General features: G+C 33.3%; 1 protein-coding gene across 2 annotated transcripts; it reads left to right on the top strand.

Annotated features, from left to right (window-relative positions):
• The first annotated feature begins 117 nt into the window (after positions 1 to 117).
• LOC133172346 (short transient receptor potential channel 4-associated protein-like) lies at positions 118 to 22,276 on the top strand. Of its 2 annotated transcripts, none has more exons than XM_061307212.1 (23): positions 118 to 302; positions 2,583 to 2,705; positions 2,881 to 2,994; positions 3,110 to 3,170; positions 4,540 to 4,613; positions 9,247 to 9,406; positions 11,399 to 11,509; positions 11,630 to 11,692; positions 11,884 to 11,946; positions 12,153 to 12,275; positions 14,353 to 14,486; positions 16,206 to 16,285; positions 16,394 to 16,454; positions 16,565 to 16,623; positions 16,758 to 16,813; positions 16,930 to 16,975; positions 17,262 to 17,436; positions 17,741 to 17,881; positions 18,124 to 18,235; positions 18,410 to 18,519; positions 18,810 to 18,958; positions 19,715 to 19,781; positions 20,120 to 22,276. In XM_061307212.1, exons 1-23 carry the CDS (start codon positions 201 to 203, stop codon positions 20,243 to 20,245), a joined length of 2,310 nt encoding a protein of 769 aa, XP_061163196.1. In that variant the 5' UTR covers positions 118 to 200; the 3' UTR covers positions 20,246 to 22,276. The 2 variants fall into 2 exon arrangements, with proteins under 2 accessions (XP_061163196.1, XP_061163195.1); XM_061307211.1 differs by having other exon boundaries at positions 4,537 to 4,613.
• Positions 22,277 to 23,971: the final 1,695 nt, after the last annotated feature.

The raw sequence follows: 23,971 nt of genomic DNA, 5'->3' as shown, positions 1-23,971 counted from the left end.
CATATCCAAACAAAAAAAATAATATATCTGCTCAGTCTTTTTTCAGATAAAGATGTAAGTGTAGCAAATTGAAAAATTAAATGATGATAATGATATAAGGGGCATAAGAAAAACAGGAAATGTATCTCACACATGCGCAGATAAATTTACCGCCGATCTTTCTCAAGCACTGAAGCTCGAGAAAAACAAGGAAAGAAACCATGATTCGCCACAAACTTAGAAAGGGTATTGTTCGATCTTCGGTGTTTTTAGCCAGTCAGCATTGGCAGTATTCGGGAAACGGTTTTCGTCGTATAAACCAGGTATATTCGAATTTCATTTTTTTGGCGTAAATGTGACTTTCATTATTTTCACCTTCGGGTAGTCTATCTCGATTTCGGTATTTCTTTTGCAGTGTCTTTCAGTAAATTATAAAAACATTTTTTTTTATGAATCTCAAAGAAATTCGATTTTATGGTTTTTGAATTCATATGTGACCAGAATTACGATTACAAAAGTGCGCAGAACTTGGCTGATTGTTTTCAACTTTCTGTTGCCCTGTAAAATGCAACCAAAAGTTAGTGTAAGGAAGGCTTCTGTCATTCATATCTGATTTTTAAATCAGTTCAAAGAAAATTGTGCAAGAAGGGGAATGAGGATTTTGCCCCTCGCTAACCTTTTTGCCAGAAGTTGATTCACCCTGAGTGGTTTCAACCAAATGTAATGTTCAAATCATGGTCCCCAGGGGTAGGGTGGGATCACAATAGGGGATCAAAGTTTTGCATTGAAATACATCAGAAAAATCTTGAGAACAATCTGTGAAAGCTTCCAATTTAATGTTTAAGAACCACAATAGAGCCATTAATTTGCAAACATTCCCAAGTTGTTGGATTCCCTTTTTAAGCCCATGGGTTAGAATTGGCTAAAATCAGGATTACATTTTACATAAGGCATGTATTCAGGAAAAGAATTTTCTTCACAACTTCAAGATCATGTTTACAGTTAATGATATTGAAGCATCCCATGTGAGGATTCAGAGACCCTTTAGAGTTCAGTCGGTACCATAGTATTGGGTCAAAATCTTTTCATAGGAATACACCTGTTATTTTCTTTAAAATCTTCTGAAGAACAGCAGGACTTAAGTTACTCAGGCAAGCTTGTGGCCCACAGACATCTTGTGTTTATATTGGACTTTTGTTAGAAGCACTGACTTTTACAGTCGATGGCTTACTTTGGCATTTATACCTGCCTAATGTACAGAGGCACAGAATTGATAATAGACAAGAAAACCTTAATAAGTGGTTATAGGTAGGTGTTAAGGGCACAAACACAAATTACCGGTATGCAATCAATGCAAGAGATGATGGGAAGCAGAATTACGTAAATTATGGTACCTTATTCGGGAGCGATAGTATCTTCTTTCAATCTCATTTTCTGAAGGGATCAAATAAGGTTGAAAAACATTCCGGAAAGAAAACTAAGCAAGAGTTTGTCAACATGGGAAGAGAGGGAGTTGAGGGAAGGGTGGTTGCCATTCCCTTCCTAGTAAACATATTTACATGCTTTGAAATGGGCCATTACTATTGTTTAATTAACTGTTAAGCTTAATATTTATTTCGCAAAAAAGAGCTTCCATATATTGTCCTAGTGTAAAAGAAAGCAGTCATTTGTAAAAGTCAGCTCTTCTCGCAAAAGTCCATTTTGAAGTCAGGGAAAAGGAGTAGTTAAAATAGTTTAACAGTGTCTCAAGATAGGCCACACCACAGGTAGAATGCATCTCAATTAGTTGCTCAGTTTGACAGTAAAAATGAAGGCATTGAAAATTATTATAATAAAACTTTTTGAGCTTGTACATACCTTCCACACACAAACAAAAAGACCATATAAAATATAAATTCAACACAATTTCTCAACTTTTTTTCTCACTTAAAATTTATCTACCATATTGACATTAGGAATTCTCTGACTTATTTGTATATTAAGTATATGTGTAGATTTTCATTATTTCGCCTCGGAGCTTTAAAAAGATTACAAACAGGCGGTACTTTTTCAAAAATAGGAGGTACCTTGTGGAAGTGATTAGTTAATATGTTATCAATTTTTTTTCTCCAACCATTATTCTGGATGGTCATGATTTCAGCTGAGTGAAAGTACTGGGTATCTGCACTTTTTGAAAGGCATGTTATCTGCATCTGTTTATTTGGCTACTTTGCCAACACACAGAATGAATAAACCAGGTTTGTGGGAAAATATAATTTTAACAATAGAACATTCTGTCTAGGGAAAGGAGCTCCTATTCTTCTAGGTTCAAAATTATCAGGGTTGGACACCTGCATTTGAATGTCAAATATACAGTATGACATAAATACAACTTGGAGCCAAATAATACAATTAAAAGAATAAAATTCAGGTACTAAAGATATAACATTTACATTTAATGGATTTTTTTAATATAATTTTGCAAATTCAAAAGAAAGTCTACACGATTTTGTTAAAACTAGAGAAAAAAATATGCAAATTAGGGTTTAGGCAACATTATATAGAAGAAACTACACTAAAATTATAAGTGAATTTAATGTGTAATATTACAAAATATTTTAAAGCTACCAGAACAGATTGTGGAAGACATTGGAGATGGATCAGGTGTACCAGAAGTTATTGTAGAGTTGGACCAGTACAGCACACAAATGAATGGAGAAGATGATGTGTGCATGGAAAATCTAAAGGTAATTTTCAGACTAAGATCAATATAATGTATTGTACATGTATTTGTAATTCACAGTTTACAATAGATAAATAAAGCTGTCACATAAATAATTGAAGATAATAATCCTTCATTTCCTCAATAAAATTATCAGTTGAAAAATATTATATTTTAAATGCTACAAATTTTTTAAACAGACATTGCTGGGAAATTTGATGAATTTTGAGCCACGAAGAAGTCAGGACGATGCAACAGCAGATGAGGAACAAAATAAATATGCAGCTCAGTTTCTGCAGCATGGAGGAGTGGAGGTAATGCTTCAAAATTATTAAAAAAAAAAAAATTAAATAACTTCTATGTTTTGAATGTCTCCTTAATCAGGTATTGTTTTTTAGTATTTTACATTATTCCTTTTGTAAATTATAGGTATTGATAAGGATTCTTATGTTCAACACACTCTTCCCTCAGTCAAGCAAGAAGCCTAAAGGTGAGATGGAATAGGATTTATTTAATAAGCTTCCTGTTAATTTTTCTTTGTTCTGAGGAGCTTTTAGCCAACATATGATAGACTCTATGAACATGCTCTCAATAGGTGGTTTAACAAGGGCTGTTCAGAAATTATTGAGGCATTTAACTCCATAAAAGAAAAAGATCAATTCAAGAAAATCACCCACATTTTATCAAGATCAAACAAAATAAACATGCAAAGTTTCTAGTTAATAGCATCATTAGATAAGTCCCAGTAAAATTTTAAACTTGCATATGTCCCCTGATCTGGAGCCGTTCATAGAAATAATTGCTTCACCATATTAACATCAAATTTAGCCATATTTTTTTTTTCACATTGAAAGGATCAAGAAGTGGTTACCTTTCTTTTTTCATTTAATAACATTCTAGTTATCAAACTCTCTCTTCATTAAAAATTTGTGTGTTGTTTATACCCCAATGTCAGATTGTCAATTATAGTTTGAATGGCATCATGCTGTATAGACTTTATAGCATCACTGATGTTATTTAGTATAATTTAATAATAGATGGTTATTCTCTCTGGTTGAATGATTTGTCAGAAAAAATTTATGCCAGTGTTAAAATAAAGCCATAGACATGTTTCCTTGGTATAGTTTTAGTTATAGCAGGTCCTTATCTGGACAGTTCTCCTCTGCGTTGCAAAATTTTAGATAAACCCTATGCTTCGCCTTGTCGTCATAATCAGATTTCTATATTGTGATAAAATTTTTCATGATTTCCATATCTTTGATAAAAATTCTATCAGACTTGCACAAAGTGAAGTCAAAATAAAATTGAAAAATTAAATACATAATTTAAATAGTTTTCCTGTTTACTATGGGTCCACAGGAATTTAGTACATAGTACTCATGATAGTTTCTGATTTTGTGACTACGTCATATACCCCGACCATAGACACATTCATATATCATTGAAAAGAAAAAAATATATCTTGCTTTTATTTATTGTTTGGGTTTGTTAAACTGTGTACAGTAAAACTCAGTTTTTGCGAAGTCCTGGGGACCTGTGAATTTAATTCGCTATATCTGTAATTCATTATATCCGTATCTACAGGACTCGAAATCAGTTCGTATCCGTAAATTCGTTATATCAGAGTTTGTTATAACCATAAAATTTTACAAAGAATTGTTAAGAATTTTGCCAGGGACCCTGAAAAACTTCGCTATGTCCATGAATTTGCTATATCTGTGTTCATACTAAACGAGTTTTACTGTATATGACAATTTTCACCTAAGTAATTTTTGAACAGCCTTCGTATGGTGTCTGATTATAATTACTGAAACCATTTTATGCTAAATCAAAATTCTCTTGCTTTGTTTTATTAGTAGGGTATTGTGAATCAGAGGTGGTTCTGAGGATAAAAAGTTTGGTTCTGGAAATCCTGACCAAGTTTCATGTCACTGTAAGTATATTGTTACCTACACACTGCTTTAAAGGCAGAGATTCTAAGCACTGCCTTCAAAAATACATGGTCTGTGTACCCCTGTCAATCAAGTGCATTAAGGTACATCATTGGGTGCTAGAACTGGATTGACATTTACTTACTAATCCCTGTATATACACTGTACACCTTGTTTGGCACTCATGGTGATCTTCAAATTAAATTTTGATCTTTTGATATTTACCACACATGGTATAAAAAATAGAGAAGCTCTATTACTATGGAATTTATAGCTTGATATATTTACACAACTTTAGTATTTGAAATAATTATGATGTTCTTTGTAATATATATCAAAATTTGGTATAACTCTTTTTCAAAGGTCAACAGTTACTTTAATTAAATGGGTGGGAATGCTTTGACACACATCCAATTACAGTACAGGCAACGCGGATCCCGTATTTCCCGCGCCCCATCGCGGTACATAGATAGTTTGTCTAATTCTACGATCGAGTTTCTGAAAAAACACGGAAACAACCACAGCCACAGACACTATTGTACTAAACCAACTTACTGCTTCCAAGACATTTATTTCTACCTTATTTATAAGATCGCCATATTGCTTCACGATGTAAGATTACGCAATCTGACAGTATTGCAGGTATCTCGATAGGGTAATTATCAAATGTGTGCAAAACGGGAACACACCTTAGCTATAGTTACACAGACACCTGAAAACTCGTAGCTTATCTCTCTAACACATTTGTCTTTGAATATAATTAAGTTTATTTTTGTGTTGTATGTTCAAATTATTTTAGGGCCCAAAATCAGCCAATAAAAAAGGGTTTTTCCGATTTGACGATGCGTGTAAATGAAAATATTGATGAGCATGATCATATAATTTCAAAAAGAAAGAAAATGGAAAAACTGTCTATGAAATTATCCTGAATATATAGGATGTAATGATTTTATTAACAACAATAACGAAAAAGAGATCATGTGGATATTACTTCTACAGTCTTACATGTTTAGCGCATAGTATCAGCAGTTAATGGTTCCTAAATGTACGCGTGTTTAATACTGTTACCATCTCTACCTATCATCGTTTTTCATTCTAATATTTATATCAGATATGTAAATATACAAAGGCATAATTTTTTTTAAGAAACCAAAGACTGTGATCGAATCTGGCAGAAAAAATAAACGCATTAGCTACATGTACAGTCCCTGAAACGTTCTACTTTCCCATTTTTCCGTTCGCTCACCGTTCGTTCACCGTTCGTTCAGCGTGCGTTCACCGTGCGTTCACCGTTCGCTCTCCGTTCACAGTTTTGCGTTCAGCGTTCACCGTGCGCTCGCGTTCACCGTTCACAAAGCGTTCAGCGTTCGCTCTTCGTTCGTTCACTTTGCGTTCACCTTGCGTTCAGCGTTCACTTATCGTTCAGTCTTTATTGTCATTCGGAACTCCGAAGTGAATGGACTTATCTTTTTTTAAGTAAGGATTTACAAATTTAATAATTAATATATCGTGTTCAAAGAAAAATTATCTACAATATTTATTTTTATTATTCTAACTTAGCTGTTAGGTTATTTATTAAATTTATCTGGAAAATAAATGGTTTTATAAGTACATGCATGTACCTATGTTGAACGGTGCTGAAAAATTAAGTTTAAATACGGGCAATATACAGATGCTTCAAGCACTGCAACATTTTGTTGTTATGCTAAAGACGCCAAATCGTTAGTGGATAGATAATAAGCGAAGTCAATTAATTTACCAACTTCAACAGAAATACGAAAATATTTATTTCTAACACATTTTTTTTTCAAATAATACAGAAATACATGTTAGAACTAATTCTGAGGATCATAAACAGTACTGGAGCTATCCAGTTAATTAAAAATCTTTAGAGGGAATTAAATTCATAGTGTGGTTTGAAAAAAAAAATGTTTAAAATGTAATATATTATAGAATTTTTTTTCTACTTTACAAATATAAAGTCTTTAATTAGAGAGAGAGAGATGCCTTTATAACATGATTATCATTAATATAACCAAAGTGATTCTCCAGTAATGATATTTTTCACCGTAACTTTGTTTGCCATTAGATATAATTAAGAGCCCCCCCCCCCCTTTCCCGTAAATCTGTTACTTAGTTAGTATTTCCAGTATATTTTAATTAACATTTAAATAGAAGTTAATGTGTTTTGTAGCACAAAAATTTCAGTCTCAAAACAAACATGCATCTAAACAAAGTCATTAAACAATAGTCAAAATATACATATACCGGCGGTGATATTTTAAATTGGCAGGGAGTAGGTTTCAAATTCAAGCGCCTTAATCATTCCAAGTGTTTATTCCCAATGTATTTTATTCATTTATTATTATTTTTTTTTTTAGAAATGTTGGAATCAGATCTAAAAATGATAAGAAAAAATGTTAAAACTTCTTGGAAATACTTAACAGTTTGCCTTCGGTGTGACGAGACTTTCACACCTGCACAGTGTCCAATGATTTTGATTGACAGGTCAAGCACGTGGACTTCGTGTGAACTTGAAGCAGGAAAATAAAAACCGATTATGACTGTAACACAAATAGGTTTGGTAATAAAAATAGTTTTTTCATTGCCTGGTATATTAGAAAATAATGAAGAAATTTTATTTGATATAGGTACAAACATTTGAGAAAGGGGGGGGGTAAAACCGAATCTCTCTCTCTCTCTCTCTCTCTCTCTCATTTGTCTGTTTTATAAAAACTATGACAGCATATTACTTAAATATGAAGTTGTGAAAATTTAATATATAACAAATAATATGAATGCCTCTTTGTGTCATCTTGTCCGAGTATAATCACGGTCGGGAAACATGTAGAAGTCTGCTCAATAAATCATCATAAAAAATAAAACTGACTGATAAATATATTATTGCATTGAAATTTTAAAATACGGGTGTATTTATGCAATACGTCCTCATACCTTTGTAAAAAAAATTTTTTTTCTCATTATTTTACACGGAATCGTCTTGGCACGGAAATAAATGTATGGTTGTTACAACCGTTGTATTTCATTCTATAAGTCCGTAGTTTGCTTTTTAAATTCCACATTATTTGTAATGATTTTATATATCAAATAAGAATAAACATATTTATTTTACAACTAGATTAATTTTATCTTTTATACTACAGCGTTCGGTAACAATTACAATGTTTTACAGATATAAAAATCGTGTTATTAAAAAGTTGAATTTAAACGTCGTACATATGCGCAGAAAATATTGTTAGAAACTTAAATTAATAATTTTACTCAATGTGCATGTATCGTATTTCTTAGGATACTTTTCATTGATTTGTTTATTTATTTATTATTCATTTATTTTTTGGCACCAGGCATACATACAATAGAATAGTTTCAATGTAAGGAACAGATCAGAGGCATTCCGAACAAATCGTTCATTTTGCGTTCACCGTTCACTTTGCGTTCGCGTTTGCGCTCCGTTCGCGTTCTGCGTTCGCTCACCGTTCACACATCGTTCACCAAGTTGCGTTCAGCGTTCACACTTCATTCACTCACCGTTCGTTCACCGTTCGCTCACCGTTCAAGTGGGAAAGTAGAACGTTTCAGGGACTGTAACTGGTAACGCAACTGCAGGGGCTAATCGTGGACAATTAAGAAACGATGGCATTTTTAAAAAAAAAAATAATGCTACTGTTATAAGGTGGATTATTTAGCAATTTCAAGATAATTTATGTTTGAATTATTGATTTTAAATAAATAATACAAGGTTAATGAGCTGATGATCATATTTCATCCAATTTTACCGCAAGTACTGGCTATTATATACGCCTTTTTTTTTTAATTTGAGAAATAATAAATTATGAGTGACTATTGATAAAAAAAAAAAAACCATAGGAAATAAAATAACTATTATACAACACTGAAAATTAAATCAAAAATTCATTTAATGATATTCAAGATATAATGTAGGCCATGATCTTTAATAAATTCCCCCCCCCCCCCCCCCCCCCCCCCCGATTCCTTATTTTTCCTCACGATTAAAAATCGACAACACTTTACAGGTAATAACTCTAAGCTGAAGAAAAACGGTAGCTGGCCCCGCCGCGGTGTAAACACAGTCGCAGGTAGTACCACGATCAAAACCCGCGACGGTGTAACGCGGAAAGGATTAACACACCGCTGAGGGGACGCGGTCTAATACGGGATCCGCGTTGCCTGTACTGTACATATTAATAAAAATTATTGAGATTAAACTTTATTTACAACTTTTTATTTCTTATTTAAAATCATCTCAAAATCCCAACACACTGGTAAAGTTTGACTTCTTGGGTATTCTCCTGTGTATAGGGATTGGGAGACAAACAACTACAGGTAGACTTCTAGCCCTCAAGGCATTCACACCTGTACAAAATAAGCCTCTCCCTCACCTGGAATTTACCACCTGGTAAAAAATCTCTGCCTTTAAGTTTCAAGCTATTTAAATATTTCTGGAAAGAGATTATGTAACTTTGCATATTTCAGGAGTGTTCTCCATTAATCTTGTAATTTTTTTTTTAATTTTTTCCCAAAACTTAATTTAGATCCTTTTGTACTTGTGCATATAATGATGTGCCATTTTACTTTTTCAAAATTTTGTTGCAGTCCATTGGGGAACAAGTCACTGCTATCCTGATGGCGGACGATGAGGTTCTAAATTATGTATTCACTCTGTTAGCACATCAGAAAACATTTATCAATGCCTGTCAGTTAATTGAGGACATGTTACAATCCAGGAGGGAAGTCCTAGATCTCCACAGAATCAGTAAGTCTTAATCAAAATCCTCCAGGAGGGAAGTTATGGATCTCAACAGAATCAATAAATCTAAATCAAAATCCTCCAGGAGATAGGCCCTAAATCACCACAGAATCAGTAAGTCTAAATCAAAATCCTCCAGGAGATAGGCCCTAATTCTCCACAGAGTCAGTAAGTCTAAATCAAAATCCTCCAGGAGATAGGCCCTAAATCTCCACAGAGTCAGTAAGTCTAAATCAAAATCCTCCAGGAGATAGGCCCTAAATCTCCACAGAATCAGTATGTGTAAATCAAAATCCCCCAGGAGATAGGCCCTAAATCTCCACAGAATCAGTATATTTAAACCAAAATTCCCCAGGAGATAGGTCCTAGATCTCCACAGAATCGGTAAGTCTAAATCAAAATCCTCCAGGAGGGAAGTCATAGATCTTCACAGAGTCAGTAAGTCTAAATCAAAATCCTCCAGGAGGGAAGTCATAGATCTCAACAGAATCAATAAGTCTAAATCAAAATCCCCCAGGAGATAGGTCCTAGATTTCCACAGAATTGGTAAGTCTAAATCAAAATCCTCCAGGAGGAAGTCCTAGATCTCCACAGAGTCAGTAAGTCTAAATCAAAATCCTCCAGGAGGGAAGTCCTAGATCTCCACAGAATCAGTAAGTCTAAATCAAAATCCTCCAGGAGGGAAGTCCTAGATCTCCACAGAATCAGTAAGTCTAAATCGAAGTCCTCAAGTAGGGAGGTCCTACATCTTAACAGAATAAGTCTGAATGACATCTGGAAGCTCTAAAGGGTAAATCTGTGAAAAAGGTACTTTTCTTTGTTGAAACTGTAGATTCCTCATTTTTACATGAGTTCTTTATATATTGGGAAATGACTAGATGAGGTGAAATCAAGACAACCTGAATTTGTGAAAGGACTTTACATTAGGAGTTTTTACATGTATTTCAGCAATATGAAATTTAATGTGGGTAATTTAATGTGTTATACAAGTGGTACTTGTCACGAAATTAAGTAATATTAAATTCATTGCGACAGTAATAATATCCAGAAAAAATAATACTAATTCAGGGCTCTCGCACCCATTTTTGGTACTGGGGCCGGGGCCAAAGGAATTGGGAAAAAACATTGTTTTTATAAAAATTGGGAAATTTTTACCAGTCATAATTTTAACTCTTAAAACAAGAGAAATCAAATAAACACAGAATAATCATAGAAACTGAAAACAAATCATCTTATTTATTCAAGGTAGATCTTAATTAGACATGTAATTGACTGTTCAGATGTTTAGAACTTTAAAATAAAATGTTTGTCTTTAGATGTCCTGAAATGCTCTAGGGCTCTGGTCAGAACTTTAAATGTTTGTCTTTGGATGTCCTGAAGTACTCCTGGGCAGGGTTTCAGTAACCACTAATTAGAATGAGATTCTGTTAATTGTAGAGCGACAGCCTGTTGTTTAAACAAAGTGTCTATTTTCTTACATTTGTCAGTTGTTTTAGTAGAAATCTTTTTTCTATAGTTTTAGCATTATGCGACGTGTTTGTGAATAAACAAGTCATACCTAAGAGAATTCGTAATTTACTATAGTTGACTTCCGCTTTCATATTAAACTGGTTCCAGCATATATACGAACTACTAGTTTACAACACGGAAGCGTTTCCTTCATATCTTCCCAGTGCTTTTACGACTGTCAAAGATATGCTTTTTTTTTTACATTAATAAATTTTAAGCAATCATACATTGGGAAATTTTACACTCAAATTTGGGCAAAAAGATGCCTTTTTCACGTTGGGAACGGGGCCGAATATCGGCCCCAATTAAAGAGAATCGAGAGCCCTGTAATTATAGAAAGGGTTTGTGGGACATGAATAAGTTGAATGTGCCATTCTAATTTCAGCATAAAGTTTGTAAATGGAGACAGATTTACATCATGCATGATTATATTCTCTTGTTGTGTTTAAAACTGTAGAAATTGTACTCATAATAATAATGTCTTTGTAGAGAATATTCGCCCTTTGATTCAGTCTTTGACTGACCAGCAGCTAGCCAACTTTTGTCGCATACTCGCTGTTGCTATATCAGATCTAGATATCTACGAAAACAAATCATCATGTAAGTATCCTCAATGTGACCAGAGAATTCTGTGTATTTGATTGCTTAGTTCAAGTTGCTTCATTTATGATCCTGTCATACTTGCAATGTTTATTTCAATGTTTGGGTTCTTCATTGTAGTATTTGCACAGAACAAACAGAAGAGAACAAAGGGATTTGTAAATGTCAGAGACATCAATCAAGGTAGCTTTTGTTTTAAAGAATTTGCAAAATGAGTTCTGAAATGTTTGAATACAATTGTTTTTGTATAGAATAAGTCTTGCTATGAATAATTTTTAATTCAGTAGAACCAGATGTACTTGCCTACATTTTCTACCTAGGATAGGATTTTATTCACTAAAATTCTGTATAAAGTAAATATTCATTTTCTACAGAGTTACTTCTAGGGATCCCTGAGCTGCTTCCACGACTTGTCAATTTAGCTGTATCAAGAGACTGTAAGTTACAGAGATCTTCAAAATAGGTTGTGTTTAAAATTGTATTAATGCAATTAATGAAAGGGGGGGGGGGGGTGTTCAGAGAAGCATGTATTTTCTTTGGCTGAGATACATGTAAAATGTTCAGGCAAAATACCAAGATGTGTCTTGTACATCATGTGACCGTTCTTGAACACTGACCTGTACATACTATGTTTACTGTACAGACACTCCAAGGTACAGAGGTATGGTCAGCGAGTTGGACTGTTGGATGGAGTGGATTGAGAACCAAATGGCTGAGGAAATGTATGATAGTCCGTCAATGGATGACCTAGAGGACTTTATTGGAGGTAAATAATGTTATGTACAAGTAACACTGACTTGTAAATATAGACTTTTTTCAGGGATTTTGACAAATGGAAGTAAAGGTCAATTTTCATCAGCTTTATCAGGAATTTAATCTTATATGAATTCATTTATAATGCGAAGATTAATGGTACCAAAAGTTGAAATACATGTACAGTACAATTCGTTTATTATCATGGTTTATTTGTCAGGCCAAAACTTTATAATAAGCGACTTTTATAATAACCATAGTCGGCTGAAATTCATGTCGGACGGCTGACGATACGACGTTTGTGTAAATTATTGGATATATTATACATCTTACGTTACATATAATTTCGATTTTTTAGGTTTATTTGAAATACAAGTTAACTGACATATCATTTCACAATATTTACTTACTGTTTCAACTTTTTATTATAAATAAATTCACTTAAATAAAGCTTAATACGCTTCAAACTCAATCTTCTAGATCCCTTGGCATCCATCTTGTTTATTTTGATCTACTTTCATTTTTAATTTATGGTCAATTCAAATTACCAATGTTTCGTTTCGTATTTTTTTTTTTGGTTTATTTTTTTGGTCACATATTAAATAAATTAACACAGCAACAAAGCATGCATTCAAATTGTTTCTTTTATTCATCCAAAGTAGACATAAAAAAATTACCTATTTACACTTAATGTCGCCGTATAATTAAAATTAATTGATACACTGATGAGCATATGCATTCAAAGCCGCTTGGACAGACTGGTGAAAGAGTTAATTTCACTTAATTATTTCTTAATTAATCGGGCAGTTTTGTAAATGTAATTAACTTTGAACATTGATCCAGACACCAAGCGTAAGAAAGCTTGGGTTAATACTGACACTAAATTTAGTTTCAACACATTTGGTAAAACGTATTTATTACGAACGTACAATTCAGGATTAACATAAGAAGAAAATAAGTTATGAAAAAAAAAAAAAGAGTTCGTGTTATCCTGTCATGTACTTCATGAAATAAACAGACTCCCTGTCAATCGCTCACGTAAGTGCACTGAAGTGTGACTAATCTCCCCAGTCTTTCACTATCGGCAAATTTCAAAGTGAAAATCAAGCCATTGTGTATAGACAAGGGACAGTGCATGAACCACAGGTGTAGATAGGTGTATCTTTTGTTTTGTTGATTGTCCCAAGAGTGAAAAGGTGTGAAAAAAATATTACGGACGGACATTTTCTATTATAGTAAGCGAAGTGTATACTTTTACCTATGATAATAACAGACAAAATTTATAATGAATTATTAAGAAATGGTTTTGTGTTTCAGATATCTATGATAAAAAAAGAAGTATGATATAAAACCGGTATGATAAAAAACGAATTGTACTGTAATATGTTATGTTAGAAATGCCAAATCATGAATTGCTAAAAATATTTTTCTGATAGGTTCATGTAATTTTCTGTGAATTATTTCTGTTGTGAATTATTATAATTCAGTAGAGCCAAGTTTTGTACATTTTTATGTAGGATTTTTTTTTGGTATTTACAAGAATTCTGCACTGATGTAATATTTATTTGCAATTTCTGGTTATGATTTTATAGATTTATTTTTCAGTTCTAAATTTTATGACTGTGCCACAGTAAAATTAATGATTAAAACTTTTTCCGTGTTAATTAGGGTGACAAAAAGGCAAATTTATGTGATTTATAAAAACAATTCAAATCACAATACTGAGAATATGCTAAAAGATTTATTTTTAATGCTGCTGCAATGATAGCTTTCATAATCCATTAAACACCTAAGCCCATTAAACACTTAAGCAGGGTTACCTTTTCTGTAAATCAATTCAGAAAACTTGCCACTGTGTAATATAAGATGCTAATTCACACAGTGAAAGATTAATATTCTTATCAGCAGCAGTCTCAAGAACCACAGGGGTTAAAAATGACCACTGCACAAATTTAAAACAATTTCTATATTTATCCTCAAGAAAACAAAGCAACCAAACAGCAAGTGCTCAAATTAATTGACATTTAGAAGAAATTGATTCACGGTATCATTGTAGTAGACTGTTGTGTATACTGATGATTGTATCTTAGGTATATCAGAGCCCACTACTGCTGGAGGTCCAATGAATCAACAGCAAGGACTGAAGATAACAGAAGAGCTGGTACAGAGGGTGGAAGTGGTGTATGTACTGGGACTGTTCCTTCTAGGAAAACACAGGAAAAAGGTATATATGTTTATAAAGTCATAGCTTCCATCTGACCCAAAGTTTATGGGTTACATCCACAGAATCATGTCATTGTCTGCCACCTCTGATCACCCCTGGGGGTTATCATTATCTCCTGCAAAATTACCCCACCTCAGTATTTACCCCCCTGTAAACTACTACTTATCGTATATAACTTAAGAGATATAACTCCAGTGGTTGTTGATGAAAGTGAAAGTAAGCAGTGGTTCTGTAATTTTTAGCTCACCTGAGCTGAAAGCTCAAGTGAGCTTTTCTAATCACCCGTTGTCCGTCCGTCTGTAAACTTTTCACATTTTCAACTTCTTCTCAAGAACCACTGGGCCAATTTTAACCAAAATTGGTACAAAGCATCCTTGGGTAAAGGAGAGTTTAAATTGTTAAAATGAAGGGCCAAGCCCCCTTCAAAGGGGAGATAATCAAGAAAAGACAAAAATTGGGTGGGGTCATTAAAAAATCTTCTTCTCAAGAACCACTGGGCCAGAATAGCTGAAACTTATATGGAAGCATCCTGGGGTAGATTCTAAATTTTTCAAATCATGACCCCCGGGGGTAGGGCGGGGCAACAATCCAAGTTTTACATTGAAATAAGTAGTAAAAATCTTTAAAAATCTTTTTCTCAAGAACCACTGGGCCAGAAAAGCTGAAACTTATGTGGAAGCATTCTGAGGTAGTGTAGATTTTAAATTGTTCAAATCATGACCCCCGGGGTAGGGTGGGGCCAGAATAGGGAATCCAAGTTTTACATTGAAACATGTAGAAAAAATCTTTAAAAATCTTCTTCTCAAGAACCACTGGGCCAGAAAAGCTGAAAATTATGTGGAAGCATTCTGGGGTAGTGTAGATTCTAAATTGTTCAAATCATGACCCCCGGGGGTAGGGTGGGGCCAGAATAGGGAATACAAGTTTTACATTGAAACATGTAGAAAAAATCTTTAAAAATCTTCTTCTCAAGAACCACTGGGCCGGAAAAACTGAAACTTATGTGAAAGCATTCTGGGGTAGTGTAGATTCTAATTGTTCAAATCATAACCCCTGGGGTAGGGCGAGGCCACAATAAGTACTACAAGGGGGTGGGATTAGGTGAAAAACAGTAAGGCCAAAGTTATTCAGGTGAGCGTTGTGGCCCATGGGCCTCTTGTATTCGTTTTCACAAATTTAAGATAATTATTGATTTTTAAAGAAGAGACATACATGTTAGACATAGAATGGCAATACCAAGGGGAGAGGGTTGTTTTTTACTACTGCAGTGTAAAACATAAAAACATACAATCAGAAACATGTCTGTGAAGCATCATGGAAAAATGAATTTTTAATGGATCCAAAAATATCAAAAAGGAGAAGAATATGTGATATGATATCCACTGTGATACAAAATGAGCTTAATAAGTGCCATGCAGTCTGAAACTTCATGTGTATTACAGTAAAATTTTGTCTGGTCCAGCCACCACTGGTTCTGAAGAAACTGCCCGGATTAGACAACATTTTAAACAACTGAAATTACTGAAAGGGACTTAAGTTAACATCATATTAGGCAAGATTTCGGAATACACAACATCCAGATTAGACATGTTTCACTGTATAATATATTGGTTTTAAAAGAATGCAGTGTTTTCAAACTTAAAATATCTAGACATTTGTATTTTTCTGGATGATATGAACAATTTTTTAATTAAAATTTGATAAACGTTTTATTTTTAGGTTCAAAGAAAGTTGGCAGAGTTGAAGTTAGCTCCAGGGTTGAGTGAGTTATTTGACCAGTTCATATGGAAATGTCAAGTGTAAGTAAATGCAATATGTTTGAAACTTTTCTTTATATTTATTGGAGAGAATAAATGAGACAATGGATGTTCAAGAAATTTATGTTTGTTCTTTTTTTTTTTTAACAGAAGCAGATACAGTAGTCGTCATCGTCTGCGTGGTCATAATGCTGCTTGTGAATGCAGTCCTGTAAGATTTTATTGTACACTTAAAATTCTCTCTTTTTTTTTTAATCTGGCTCATTCTTCATGCTGTTACGTGTTATTTCAGAGCTAAATTGAACTATATTGATTTTGTAGGAAGTGGCCCTGAAGATCCAGTTCCTTAGATTGGTCCACAGCTTTTGTGACCACTCGGAGTAAGTCAGCTAATCTAAAAAGGTCTTGGAATTTTTCATAATAATTAAGACCAAGGAACTGTTTATTGGGCTTGATTTTTTTTTTCTCTTAAACACATCACAAGTTGACTTAACTTTTCCTTTTTCTCTTTCAGTTACAAGCACCTGCTCCTGTCTAAGAATGAGTTAAATGAAGTTGTCAGAATTAATAGTGAGTTTTCTTCTTTCAACCTTTAGTTAACCTGTTAGTATTTTTAGACAGATAAAGGTAATGTACATGTAAGTAAGAGAAATATTCTTTATATTTCTGTATGATTTTTTTTTCAGCCAAAGCAGGGTCTCTAGCTCTATCTAATCTTTCCTCTGTAAACAAGTAAGTAGTTACTAGTATTGTATTAAGTTAGTTTATACTTGTTTTCAGTATTTTATAAATGATGATGGTTGAATGTCTCATAATTACTATTGAATTATATTTAGAATATGAAGGAAGACTTCACATCTGAAGGTGAAGGCTTATTTCAGGTCAAAGTCATACTTTCACTGATTGGGGTTCCATAATCTCTGTTACTTTCAATAAAATATTCTTTTATATTCAGTGAATTGAATACTTTTCATGCAAATGGCATATTTAATTTAAGTGGTACTGATGCTATTTATAGACAGTTGATGTGTAAGGGCAGTAAAGGGCTGCTGACAAAAATTGTGGAGGTTATGAAGAAAGAACCAACGACGTCCACATTCCGATTCTGGCTTGCCCGAGCCGTAGAGAGCTATCTCCGTGGTAACACATCCTATTGCGACCAGGTGTTTCTGATGAGGCGTGGCCTCTTACAGGTTAGTTTAGATGTAAACACGTATACACTGTATATGTAGGGAAAAACAAACAGAGTATACAGTATAAGGTTTTCCTTCTGGAACTTGATTTTATTATGTAATAGACAAAGTAATTGTTATACAGTAAGTTAAAATATCCTTTTTTTATCCATTTAAATAATGGATTATTTAGGAAAAGGAAAATATGAATGAGAGTACGACTTTGTATAAAAAGTAAGTGCATATACAGTGTATATATATTGCATAAAAGATGTATACTTACTGCATAAAAAATATATACATCAAGTCATCTTTCTGTTTTCAGCATGTAGCCTCCAACATTGTGGAGCATGAAATCAGACACAAAGAGATTCTGCAAAGTAGTTTTGATTTACTTGGAGAGCTAATTAAATTTAATGTAGAAGCTTTCAGAACTTTTGAAGAAATTCTGCACACTCAGCCAAATGTATGTATATCTCTGCATTGAATATAAATTAAGAACATAGCATAGTTGAAAATTCCATGCCCTCTCTTTGTTTATTAATATTTCATGTGAAATCTTGCAGTTTCTAATGAGTTTTAGTAAAAATTACTGTCAAAAAAATAATTTTTCAAAAATACCTTGAATGTTTTAAAATTAACTGGAACTTAATATCAGGTTTAGCAATAAGTTGTCAATGTAAAGTAAAGGCTACTGTTGTTTTGCAGTTTGACAAATTCATCAACACGGTCAACAGAAACCTAGTGGATTCAAACATGTTCATACGTAGTCTGGTTCTCTCCCTTGAACACCTGATGAATGAAGAAACAGCATTCATGGGTAAGACTCAGAAACACTGCAGTAAGGTTTTAAATATTTTCATATCTCAGATACATTCTGTAGAAAGCAGTTTGATCTTTTATTTTTGTAATCAATATAAATGTTACAGAACTGATTCTACCAAGCTACATGAATTAAGAAATGAATTTTCATAAATAATTGATTATAATACAGATTATGCCAAGAAAGAGAACAAGTTGTTGATGTACATTGGTGACTTCAATAGACAGCTGGACTATCTGTATAAACTCATCAAAATCATCAATGTCCAAAATCTCACACAGGTACTCAATCTGTATAAACTCATTAAAATCATCAATGTCCAAAACCTCACACAGGTATTCAATCTGTATAAACTCATCAAAATCATCAACTTCCAAAATCTTGTGCAGGTACTCAGGTTACCTATTTGAGAACAGCAGTTCAAAGTATTGATGAGGTGTTACAACCTGTACTTTATTGAATAAAAAAGATATGGGAAAAAAAATATGTTAAATTCTTTATTTAGTACAATTTCAGTTGTGTTGAATCACATGCAAGAATAAAAGATACTATTTTGTGTTGTGTATTATAGGAAAATGTGAGTTGCTTGAACACAACCTTGGTATTTCTGATGTTTGCCAATCGTAAGAATGCCCTCCCCAGGTACCTCCAAGCACTGCGGGACGAGAAGGAGGATGTCATGGAAGTCAGTGGTGCTGCAAACCTCCTCCGCAACTTCAGGTTCATAACTGATTACTTACCTACAACTGTAGTTAGCTCCCTTAACTGATTACTTACCTACCACTGTAGTTAGCTCTCTTAACTGATTACTAACCTACCACTGTAGTTAGCTCCCTTAACTGATTACTTACCTACAGCTGTAGTTAGCTCCCTTAACAAATTACTTACCTACAACTGTAGTTAGCTCCCTTAACTGATTACTAACCTACAACTGTAGTTAGCTCCCTTAACTGATTACATACCTACCACTGTAGTTAGCTCCCTTAACTGATTACTTACCTACCACTGTAGTTAGCTCCCTTAGCTGATTACATACCTACAGCTGTAGTTAGCTCCCTTTACTGATTACTTACCTACAGCTGTAGTTAGCTCCCTTAACTGATTACTAACCTATCACTGTAGTTAGCTCCCTTAACTTATTACATACCTACAGCTGTAATTAGCTTCCTCAACTGATTACTAACCTACCACTGTAGTTAGCTCACTCAACTGATTACTAACCTACAGCTGTAGTTAGCTCCCTTAACAAATTACTTACCTACAGCTGTAGTTAGCTCCCTTAACAAATTACTTACCTACAGCTGTAGTTAGCTCCAAGTCTTGAACCAGTTAAAAAACTATTATCCACATTTATATTTCTTGTCATTTTTTGCATACTACCAAAATTGGAATATGCATTTAATGAACATAAAGCAAAAAAAAATTGATTAAAATTAGGTTTAATATAAAATTGGACTCTTTTTGTTTTGCTTTCAGGGAGCTGTTGGTTTTCTGGCAGGATCATTATCTCCACAAGGACAAAGACTGCAGTGCTCTGGAGAAGGTAAGCTATAGTTCTGTTCTGTTGGGGAATATTATGTTTATACTTTGTCATTGAACAGGATGATTAAGAAACATATACTTTATAAAGAAGATCCAAATCAGGGGTGAAAAAGGCCTATATTAAGAAAGATTTGACTGAACAAACTTGATATATGTATCATATAACAGCTTGAAAATATTTTGCTACAGGATCTTTCAGGATGGTTTTGATATGAGTTTCAGAGTTTTAAAAATATTTCAATATGATAACATCAGAGTTGTTAAAATTTTAATAGATGATTTGCAGTATATGTTTCAGAATTGTGTTAAATATAAGTTGACTGATTTGTATTATTTCAGAGTTCCAGAATAAGTTTTGACTACTGGAAGTCTACAGTATGTACTCTAGTCACAACAGACAAAAATGATAAGTGTGGAATCCTTCATTATGTTCAGGAACCAATGAAGTGTGACCGACCTAATTAGTCATTAGACTGTGACAAACCTATTCATTCTTGGTTGTCTCTGGACAGACTGTATGGGCATTATGACCACTAACGGTTTGTACAGAACGTCTTCTCATTTGAAGGCTCTTATGCGGGTAATTAGAGTCAAGTGTCAAAAGTTGCTTCATATGTGCAATTAGTTTCATTTTGGTTTAACCACGTGCAATGACTTTGAGAGATAGACACCTGGATGGAAGCATGTGCAATATTATGACCACATGGTGGCATAAGATGTGTGTTGAATGATCAAAAGTGGTTCTTCATCTTATGAAACCCAGCCAGTTTGTGTGAGAGAAATTGTATATTTACCTTTTCTGTTGGCCATGACTGATTGTGACTTTTCATGTTTTTCTGACTGTTGGATGTGATGAATAAGTAGCGAGGATGGATTTTTCAGAATAACACAATGTGTTCATTTTTTGGTGAATTTGAAAACACATGGAGTGCTGGTAATTTCTACCTTTGACAAACAGGAAGATATCAGGTTATTTCATTCCTGTCATTACGAGTGGAAGGGAGAAGGGTTTCAGTGCTTTTTTAAAAAAATATTTTAGCTTTTAACACTGTCTTATTCAATAGCTTGTGGAACTGTTGTGTTTTGAAGCTACGAGCATTCTAATTTCATGTGTTTCTCAATTTGAGTTGTTGTAAATGATAAATGTCTTAATTTATTCACACATGTATGTATATCTTTCTGCACAAATATTTTGTGAGTGAGAAGTGTATAAAATTCAGAATATTTATTGAGTGATTGTGTAGCTTGTATGATTATGCATGTTTACTAATATGTCATTATCAACAGCATATTTTCACATTTTTTCATATATTTTTATTGTTCAATTTTTGTTGCAATGTAAATTCCCTTCTAATATAAAAAATATAACACTATTTGGGAAACAGTATGGAAATGGAATTTGTAATTAAAAATTATACCTGTAGATCAGTCAGCAAATGACAAGTTTTAAAAAATCTTTGCAATGAGTTGATCCCAGTACCAGATTTGTTATACTTTTGATCATTTTCTCCGTCCATCATTTGATTTGGAATCTTACTTAAAATCTTGTCATGTATATTCACTACATCATTACTTCCTCCCATGATATCATCATTATTTGTGCCAAAAGCAAAAAAATCTCCAATGTATGGGAGGGGTGTGAAAGACTGCCTGGTTAGACTGTGAGAAACTGCTTAGTGTGTGCTGTGATACAAAAGTGTGAAAACAAAACCTCGAGAGGTCAAGTATTTACTTTGTATTTCATATGGTTTTGAAGAAGTTGCATCCCTTTTTGTAAAATATCATATGAGTTACAAATTATTAATAACAGTGTATGTGTATATTGATGTCTTTATAAGAAATGATAATTACAGAATTACTGTCTGCGAATGCAGTAATCATTAAAATGATAATTGCTACAGAACAGAGTAGTATTTTTTTTTTGTGTGAGTTATCTGCCCCATCATCGTTTCATGCATATCATCCTACCATTCCGTCATTATAGAGAACCTCTACATCTGTGTGATCTCAGGTAATCTGATTGTCCTTAATGGACTCGATTTTATTTCTTATCTCGGTAATTTGGTAAGGATTATGGTTATTAAAATGTTTTGTCATTTTTAAGTGTGAACTTATATAATAATTTCATCACAAAAAGAGTAAAATTATAAAGATATTTTAGGTTAAATTTTAATTTTGTCATGTGCTAAATAAATCCATTAGCTGCATAATTTTAAGTATTTATATATATTTTTTTTTTAAATATATGACATGTGTACATGTACTTATCATTTCATTGCATTGAGTATTTTCTGAATGGTACAGTATTGTGTCATAAAACACATTTCATTGCATGAGAAGAATTCTGTAAGAAATACTTCATATAGCTGCATTAAGAATTATTCTTAAGAAGACCTTTTTTTTCTGTGACATATTTTATTGTGATCTGATATAGAAGAATGCAATCGGCATTGAATGCTTTGTTCTTTAATATGTATTGTTTTTAATTGTAAAAATGTACTTTTGTAAATAAAATATTTATTGTTACAAATTTTTACCACTCTTTTTCACATTTAATATCACATCACATCATTAGAGAACTTAAAATATTTTTTGTTTTCTATAAAAATATAGTATCTAGAAATTGATAATTCATACCTCTATACCAAGTTTTAAAGACCTTCAGTGCATGTTCTTGTACTGTATGCCAGAGTTTGATACATAGTATGGGATAATCTTTGTAGCACATTTGAACCTATTAGATATTTGCCTAAGGTTCAGTACTTCTAAGTCTCGGACATCTTCATTGTGCATCAAACTCTAAAGGCATATTTACACTGAACCACTAACCAGTATTTAGTTTTTTTTCATGTTTATTCATTCATAGCTTGCATCTAAGTATGTCAGTTCTGTTCAGTGTACTTAGCATGGCATTTCCTATTGAAACAAATCATTTCGAGAATATTTCTGGAGAAATGCATGTTCCATAAAGTTTTTACAGATTTATTTCTGGAATATATAGTGCACAAGCAAACATTCTGTGAACAGGGGCATACCTTGCTCACCATCCATTATCTTGCCTGCCCCCCCCCCCCCCCCCCCCCCAATGAGTTTAGGGTAAATTCATGTGTACAAAAAACCTTGACCCTGAGAAAACTTGAGCCCATAGAAATGTTTGTTTTAATCATTGACTCTCTAATATATGCAACAGTAATCTTAATTTTAATCAAAGTCCTTCAAACATTCTGAAAAACAGGAATTTTAGATCACCTGAGTCACTCAGGTAACCTATTGCTATCTCTTTTTGTCCATCTTCATATGTCGTCTGTCAGTTGCAAACTTTTGAACATTTTTAGCTTCTCTGTAACTGCTGAACCAGTTTCAACCTATTTTGTTGTATAGCATATACATGTATGGGTGAAGGATGACAAAATTTGCGAATTTCCCTGGGACCAAACAATAAAAATTAATGCAATCTTTAAAAATCTTCTTTACTTCTGGACATGAAGCAGTCAAACTGTTAGCATTGTAATAATGAGCATTGAGCTCTTGTGGCCGCTGAGTCTGGGATTCTGTTGCTAGGTCAGGGCTTCATTGATCATAGTGTGAAAATGCATTTATTCTTTTTAAAAAAAAAATCGACTTCTTTCACCTACATTTTTAGCAGACAAACTAAGTGCATGGTTATGATGAGCAAGGGTGCTTCTGTTTGAATTGTGAAATTCATGGCACCAGGGTCAGAGGTTATGGTGTTAGTATGGGGCTCTATTGATCATACATTGAAAATGCATTAATTCTTCAAAAATCTTCTCTGCCTCTGGAAATCTAGTAGGCTAATCAAATACATAGTTGTACCAAGGTGGTTTTTTTTTACCAGATATGATAAATACAGCACTGTAAAGGATCCACTAAAATATGAAATAAAATAAACTGAGAGATGAAGATATGTTGCCCCAGAGCAAGAGAAATAGGATGATCAGGGATTAACAATATAGTTTAGTATTTAGTAATAAATCATAAAGTAGATTTATTTACCTGTCAGTACTTTAGTGTAATACACTCCCTTTCTTCACTATCATTATGCAGACTAAACATTACAGTGCTTCAGCAAATGGAGTAAACCCTTCTCATTTCCTCACACATTTGCCTCGCTTGTATAATGTACAAAGATAAGGTATTTCTGTCTCATTTTTATTCATCTATTATTTACAA

This window comes from Saccostrea echinata, unplaced genomic scaffold (genome assembly GCF_033153115.1).
Source record: "Saccostrea echinata isolate AGI-Se365-2 ecotype Australia unplaced genomic scaffold, CSIRO_AGI_Sech_v1 ptg000054l, whole genome shotgun sequence".
Classification (NCBI taxonomy): Eukaryota; Metazoa; Mollusca; class Bivalvia; order Ostreida; family Ostreidae; genus Saccostrea; species Saccostrea echinata.
This window is presented reverse-complemented; position numbering and strand designations above follow the sequence as displayed.

What these genes read in the sequence shown, in the direction of transcription:
- LOC133172346 (XM_061307211.1), top strand. Translation starts at nt 201, where the DNA reads ATGATTCGCCACAAACTTAGAAAGGGTATTGTTCGATCTTCGGTGTTT. An exon ending in GTCAAGCAAGAAGCCTAAAG is followed by an intron (nt 3,171 to 4,536) that starts GTGAGATGGAAT and finishes TTGTTTTATTAG; the next exon opens with TAGGGTATTGTGAATCAGAG. An exon ending in AATCTTTCCTCTGTAAACAA is followed by an intron (nt 16,976 to 17,261) that starts GTAAGTAGTTAC and finishes TGCTATTTATAG; the next exon opens with ACAGTTGATGTGTAAGGGCA.